The following is a 7856-nucleotide window of genomic DNA, read 5'->3' on the forward strand; positions in this document are numbered from 1 at the left end:
TGGTAGGTTAATTGGTCCTCCGTAAATTGTGCCTGATATGCAGGGGACTTTAGTTGAGTTTAGTTTATGCATTGTCACGTGTACCGAGGAAGAGTGAAAAGCTTTGGAGAAAGTAGCATAGGATAGAACTAGTGTGAACGGGTGATCGATGGTATGGACTCCATAGGCCGAAGGGCCTGTTTCTAAGCTGTGTCTCTAGAGTTTAGAGTTAAGAGTTTAGAAATACAAGGAGGTCATATCACACCATTTGGATAGGGACCATGGATAGGACAGGTTTAGAGGGATGTGGGACAGGCATGGGCAGGTGGGCCTAGTGTATTGGTCGGTGTGTGCACGTTGGGCTGAAGGGCCTGTTTGCACACTGTGAGTCTATGACTCTGACTTTATGTAGCATATATATAGGCTCTCACACTATCTATGCCACTCATGATTGTATATAGTTATATCATGTCTCCCCTCAGCCCCCAGTGTTCCAGAGATGCTTGGTCTCACCATGACAGACAACATAGTATTTCACTCTGACTCCCCACCCCCCCCCCCGTCTATGTACACTGCAGAGTATTCTTGTATCATTTCACACTGTGCTCGGTTATATCAAAACTGACCTGCAGTTTCCCGTTTCATTTCTCAACAGCAAGCTTACTGCTGCTGAGCTAAATGTAGATTGCATCAAGAAGACTCTGCAGTGTCATACTTGGAGTTAGTTGCATTATTAAAGCAAACAGATTTAGAAAAATTGGAGCAATACTCTGTCTATATATCTATATATCTGTATACCCTGCCTATATGTCTATATATCTATATATCTGCTGTCTATATATCTGCGAAAAATGTCATTTGTGATCAATGTTTTGTGCCTTTGTACAAAAGTTTGTTCGGGTAGGTGGAGTTGTTAATATGTCTCGCAGTGCACTTCAAACACACAAGGCGCATGTGGTCTCGGGCTTTGAAATGCTCATCTATCTACAGAGAGAATTAAAGGAAGCAGAGCAGGTCAGCAACTGAGAAGAGAACGGGTGACCTGCGGGGCAGTCGGTCTCGGGAGGGTTATGGGTCGTTTTAGAGTGATATCACCTTCCACGCATGGAGACTAGGAGCCTTCCACGCATGGAGACTAGGAGCCTTCCAAACATGGGGCGTAGGAACACTCAATCAATGGAAATGCTGGAATATCAGAGCTGTGGTCGTGGCAAGGGTACGTTGGCCGACACCTCTCCCTTCCCCGTGCAGAGAATTGAAAAGAAAATGGTCTGGATAAATGCCTGTAATTCTCTGATTGTGGTCATGCTGCTTATTGCACTGGCTGGACTTGCCTTTGCCCTGCACAGCTTATATCAGCTCCAACATCAAGTGACCCAAATGAATCGGGTAAGTTATCAGTTGATGAGTTATTTAAAGGGAGAATACAGACAGCATATGGGTAGAGCTGCTGCCTCACAGTGCCAGAAACCAGTGTTTGATTCCCACCTCGAGTGCCTGTCTGTGTGTGAAGTTTGCACGTTCTCCCCGTGACCTCGTGGGTTTCCTCCGGGTGCTCCGGTTTCCTCTCACATCACAAAGACGTGCGGGTTTGTAGGTTAATTGGCCCTCTGTAAATTGCCCCCTAGTGTGTAGGGAGTGGATGGAAAAGTGGGATAACGTAGAACTAGTGAGAACGAGCGATCGGTGGTCGGCGTGGACTCGGTGGGCTGAAGAGCTTGTTTATATGCAGCATCTTAATCACGGCGGCATGGTGGCACAGCGGTAGAGTTGCTGCCTTACAGCGAATGCAGCGCCGGAGACTCAGGTTCGATCCCGACTACGGGCGCCGTCTGTACGGAGTTTGTACGTTCTCCCCGTGACCTGCGTGGGTTTTCTCCGAGATCTTCGGTTTCCTCCCACATTCCAAAGACGTACAGGTATGTAGGTTAATTGGCCGGGCAAATGTAAAAATTGTCCCTTGTGGGTGTAGGATAGTGTTAGTGTGCGGGGATCGCTGGGCGGCGCGGACCCGGTGGGCCGAAGGGCCTGTTTCTGCGCTGTATCTCTAAATTAAAAAAAAATCTAAATCTTTCAATTCAATTTGATTCGTTTCAATCCAATTCAATTCAATCCAATTCAATATATAGGTTAATTGGCTGGGTAAATGTAAAAATTGTCCCTAGTGGGTGTAGGATAATGTTAATGTACAGGGATCACTGGGCGGCACGGACTTGGTGGGCCGAAAAAGGCCTGTTTCCGGCTGTATATATATGATATGATATGATATGATAATTCAATTCAATTCAATTCGATTCGATTCAATTCAATTCAATTCTATTCAATTCTATTCAACTGTTCACCTCAAACTCTTGTGAATTTTGCAGATCAATGACAATCCACAAAGTTCATCACAGAAGCATACAGGCAAGTTCAGATTTTTTTTACATGAAAAATTCAGAAAGAAATGTCTTTAAAGAAATCATTTAAGGAGGTTGACGGGCTTGCAGGAAGCTGTTTTTTTTTTAATGGTCTCCCTCTACTGTCTTGCAGGGACTGAAGTCAAGCCGAAGGATAACATCAAAATGGCTGCTCATCTTACGGGTCTGTGGTCAGATTGTGTGCTTTGGAAACACGTGGTTGGGGGAAACACTGACTCGAACAGAAGGCAGGGGAAAGAGGAAATATACAGACTGGGGTGTAAAAATGAAAGGGAATGGGTAATTAAGCAACAGAATGAAGGGGGAGCAAAGCTGGAATAGAAAATTAAAAAGACATTGAATGAAAAACAAAGATAGACACAAAATGCTGGAGTAACTCAGTGGGACGGGCAGCATCTCTGGGGAGAAGGAATTTTTTTTTAATATCAAAAAATACTTTATTCAAGTAATAAATATTTACAAAACATCTTCTTTTCAACAACTCCAACCGACATTTCCGGAGGTTACACATTCAATGCAGATATTCATTTCCAATTTTACACAGAATCCCTTCCCTTATTTGGAGGGGCGTCTCTCTCCACCAGACCCTGCCCCCGTGTCCAGCAGCAGAAGGACCCTAGACTGTGGTCCTGCCCCACAGCGCTGCCGTCGCAGCTGCGGCTTGCCTGCAGTCCGTCTGTCTTTTGTGTTTTTTGTTGTTTTTGTCTGAATTGTAGTTTTAATATGATGTAGTGTTGTATGTTATGTTTTGGGGGGGGGGGGGGGGGGGGTGGGAGGGAACGGGAACTATAACATTCTCTCTCCCGAACAGAGACGCGACCTTTGTTTCTGTGTCGCGTCTCCGTTCCCGTTGCGGCCTACCACCGGCCATGCACCTGGGACCACCTGGGGCTCTGGTTCGCAGAGCCCGCGGCCCGGACTCACCACCTGCGGCGCTGGCTGCCTGCGGATGCTGCGGGAACGGCTGCGACTCGTCTCCGGAGGCTCCGGCGCGGGCCGCGTGGACGTCGGAAGCCCGCAGGCCCCTGGATGGGGGCCGACATCGGGAGCTCCGGCAGAGGCAGCGTGTTCGCCCGCCCCGAATCGCGGGGCTTGGGTCGGCCCGCCACGGACCTTTCACCATCCGGCGCGGCCTTAAATAGGCCGCGGGATTTTTCACCGCCCAGCGAGGGCTTCAATATCGGGAGCCCCGACCGCCCCGACGTGGCAACTCCAACAGCCTGACCGCGGGACAAGACGGCAGGGAAGAGAAAAAGACATTCTGGCCTTCCATCACAGTGAGGAGGGACTGGAGGAGACTCACTGTGATGGATGTTTCTTTTTGTTTGGTGTTAGTTGTGATTGTATGTGTTATTGCATTTTTATTGATTAATCTTATTGGTCTTATTGTTGAACTGTGGGTAATGTTTCATTTCATTACACATTTATGTGTATGTGACAAATAAACGACTATTGACTATTGACTATTGACAGGGCCTTGGCGTTGGCTGCACCAAGCTTCAGTGCGTTCCTCAGCACGTACTCCTGCAGTCTGCAGAGGGCCAGTCGGCAACATTCCCCCACGGACAGAATGGGTGACGATTCGGGTCAAGACCCTTCTTCAGACTGGTTAAGGATAAGGGAAACAATTTATATAGACGGTGATGCAAAGAGAGATAAAGAACAATGAATTAGAGATGCAAAAAAAGTAACAATGATAAAGAAAACACGCCATTGTTAGCTGTAGCTAGGTAAAAACGAAAGGAGATTAATGGATAAGTGTGAGGTTATCCACTTTGGTGGTAAGAATAGGAAGGCAGAGTACTATCTGAATGGTGTTAAGTTAGGAACAGGGGACGTACAACGAGATCTGGGTGTCCTAGTGCATCAGTCACTGAAAGGAAGCATGCAGGTACAGCAGGCAGTGAAGAAAGCCAATGGAATGTTGGCCTTCATAACAAGAGGAGTTGAGTATAGGAGCAAAGAGGTCCTTCTGCAGTTGTACAGGGCCCTAGTGAGGCCGCACCTGGAGTACTGTGTGCAGTTTTGGTCTCCAAATTTGAGGAAGGATATTTTTGCTATTGAGGGCGTGCAGCGTAGGTTTACTAGGTTAATTCCCGGAATGGCGGGACTGTCATATGTTGAAAGACTGGAGCGACTCGGCTTGTATACACTGGAATTTAGAAGGATGAGAGGGAATCTTATCGAAACGTATAAGATTATTAAGGGGTTGGACACGTTAGAGGCAGGAAACATGTCCCCAATGTTGGGGAAGTCCAGAACAAGGGGCCACAGTTTAAGAATAAGGGGTAGGCCATTTAGAACGGAGATGAGGAAAAACTTTTTCAGTCAGAGAGTTGTGAATCTGTGGAACTCTCTGCCTCAGAAGGCAGTGGAGGCCAATTCTCTGAATGCATTCAAGAGAGAGCTAGATAGAGCTCTTAAGGATAGCGGAGTCGGGGGTATGGGGAGAAGGCAGGAACGGGGTACTGATTGAGAATGATCAGCCATGATCACATTGAATGGTGGTGCTGGCTCGAGGGGCCGAATGGCCTACTCCTGCACCTATTGCCTATTGTCTATTGTCTAAAGACGTGCAGGTTTGTAGGTTAATTGGCTTGGTTTCAATGTAAATTGTCCCCAGTGTGTGTAGTATAATGTTAGTGTGAGGGGATCGCTGGTCGGCGCGGACTCGGTGGGCCAAAGGGCCTGTTTCTGCGCTGTGTCTCTAAACTAAATGAAACCAAAAAAAAGTGCGGGATAGAACGAGTGTTCGGAGTGTTCGTTGGTCGGCGCAGAGGTGGGGCATTTAACTTGCTGTATCATTAAACGAAAACCAAAGATAGAATTGTTTGTTTAATGCCAACATGCCATTGCAGGGAAGAGTACGGCTGCCGGCTCGGATAGGTTGTTGTGGGAGGCCAGGCTGGGCAATGCCTTTCTGGAAGGGATGCTGTTCGAGGACAACGCGTTGGTCATCAACAAAACCGGGCAATATTTCATCTACTCCAAAGTCCACTTCCGCGGGATCAGATGCCAGAGCTCCATGTTGCACCAGACCATCCATAAACGTGACTCCAATTACCCGGACGACCTCAGTCTGATGAGGGTCAGAGAGGTAAACTACTGCACTGGCTCGCAACGGTGGGAAAAAGGCACATTCCAGGCTGGGATGTTTCACCTCAACGAAGGAGCGGAGTTGTTCGTCAGTGTTTCTCACCCATCGTCGGTCAGTTCTGACGAGTTTCTGACCTTCTTTGGACTCTACAAGATTTAGGTCACGCACTCAAAGTCCCCGTGACCTCGATTCATAGAGGAGGCCCAGCACCAAATGCAAATACAACTCAGTTCAAAGGCTTGGACCGCAGGCTATATATTTTTTCCCCTTTGCTTAAAATTATGATAGGCTTTAAACTTTACTACCTAAAATTGTTTTCGGTTTTTGATTTGCCTGACATTTAGAAAGTAAGTGCAAAGCTTTTGTAATCCATTTACAAAATGGATTCAATGTATGTTTCGACCTACCTCTTAATTCCTATTTTCACTTCTTGCTTTAAGTTGAGGTAAAATTCAAACCTCGATATCTTTCAAGCACATAGAAACATAGAAAATAGGTGCAGGAGTAGGCCATTCGGCCCTTCGAGCCTGCACCGCCATTCAATATGATCATGGCTGATCATCCAACTCAGTATCCTGTGCCTGCCTTCTCTCCATACCCCCTGATCCCTTTAGCCACAAGGGCCACATCTAACTCCCTCTTAAATATAGCCAATGAACCAGCCTCAACTACCCTCTGTGGCAGAGAATTCCACAGATTCACCACTCTCTGTGTGAAAAAAAACTTTTTCATCTCGGTCCTAAAAGACTTCCCCCTTATCCTTAAACTGTGACCCCTTGTTCTGGACTTCCCCAACATCGGGAACAATCTTCCTGCATCTAGCCTGTCCAACCCCTTAAGAATTTTGTAAGTTTCTATAAGATCCCCCCTCGCCTTGTGTAAGTGATCATACTTCACCTGTGTGCTTAGATAGCGTGTTACCAGGTGTTTCTGAGGGGGCTGGAGGGAAAGTCATCAAAATGGAATCTTAGTGTCCTTCCCACTTGATTTTCCACTGTAGTTTTCTGTCCACTGGTACCTAAAGCTAAACCTAATAAGTTTCCATACTTGTTGGAGGGACAGCATCTCATATCATATCATATCATATATATACAGCCGGAAACAGGCCTTTTCGGCCCTCCAAGTCCGTGCCGCCCAGTGATCCCCGCACATTAACACTATCCTACACCCACTAGGGACAATTTTTGCATTTACCCAGCCAATTAACCTACATACCTGTACGTCTTTGGAGTGTGGGAGGAAACCGAAGATCTCGGAGAAAACCCACGCAGGTCACGGGGAGAACGTACAAACTCCTTACAGTGCAGCACCCGTAGTCAGGATCGAACCTGAGTCTCCGGCGCTGCATTCGCTGTAAAGCAGCAACTCTACCGCTGCGCTACCGTGCCACCCTCATATTTCACTCGGGCAGCGTACAACCCAGTGGTATGAATATTGACTTCTATATCTTCAACAAACCCCTGCATCCCCTATTTCTCCGTCCCTCCCCCACCCAAGTCGCGCCAGCTTCTCGTTCTCACCCAGCAAACAGCTAACAATGGCCTGTTTCCTTTATCATTGTTACTTTTTTGCATATCTTTCATTCATTTGTTCTATATTTCTCTACATCACCGTCTATATCCCTCGTTTTCCTGTCCCCTGACTCTCAGTCGGTAGAAAGGTCTCATCCCGAAACGTCACCCATTCCTTCTCTCCAGAGATGCTGCCCGTCCCGCTGAGTTACTCCAGCAATTGTGGTGCAGTGGTAGGCCAAATTCATCACAAATTGAGGTGATTAAAATAGGTCTTTATACTTCAATGGTCAAGCTGAAACATTAAAGATGCAACTTTTATTATTGTGATTTTACTTTCATTGCTAGTAATGTTCTGTATCAAATTCATTATGCCTGCAAAAGAAAAATATGCTCCCAATAAAGGCTATTTCAAAGGCTTTAGTGTTTGTATCTTTGTATTAAGGCCTCCATAGAGTGGACGTGGAGAGGATGTTTCCAGTAGTGGGAGAGTCTAGGACCAGAGGGCACAGCCTTAGAATAAAAGGACATATGGGGAGAAGGCAGCAGAATGGGGTTGAGAGGGAAAAATAGATCAGGTATGACAGAATGGCAGAGTAGACTCGGTGGGCCGAATGGCCTTATTCTGCTCCCATATCTCATGTTTTTATGGTCCAATTGACCCGCTGATTTACTCCAGCACTTTGGGTCATTTTTTGTAAGTCAGCATCTGCAGTTCCTTGCTTCTACCTCATCTTCTGCCTGGGGTCTGTTGTGGCCTTTCAGGCTGCACACCAAATTTGCCGAGCGTGGGTGGCGGGATTAGCGCTGGCAGTTTATTACGGATGCCCATCTGTATTTCCTGTTCAG

The 7856-nt window shown here is 46.8% G+C and overlaps 1 protein-coding gene across 1 annotated transcript; it reads left to right on the plus strand.

The window, feature by feature from the left end:
• Positions 1 to 1131: 1131 nt before the first annotated feature.
• Positions 1132 to 5655, plus strand: LOC144597995 (tumor necrosis factor ligand superfamily member 6-like). Its single transcript, XM_078407860.1, has 3 exons — positions 1132 to 1368; positions 2346 to 2385; positions 5258 to 5655. The coding sequence occupies exons 1-3, from the start codon at positions 1132 to 1134 to the stop codon at positions 5653 to 5655; spliced, it is 675 nt and encodes a 224-aa protein (XP_078263986.1).
• The last annotated feature ends 2201 nt before the right edge of the window (positions 5656 to 7856 follow it).

The sequence above is a fragment of the Rhinoraja longicauda genome, chromosome 11 (genome assembly GCF_053455715.1).
Source record: "Rhinoraja longicauda isolate Sanriku21f chromosome 11, sRhiLon1.1, whole genome shotgun sequence".
In the NCBI taxonomy this organism is placed as follows: Eukaryota; Metazoa; Chordata; class Chondrichthyes; order Rajiformes; family Arhynchobatidae; genus Rhinoraja; species Rhinoraja longicauda.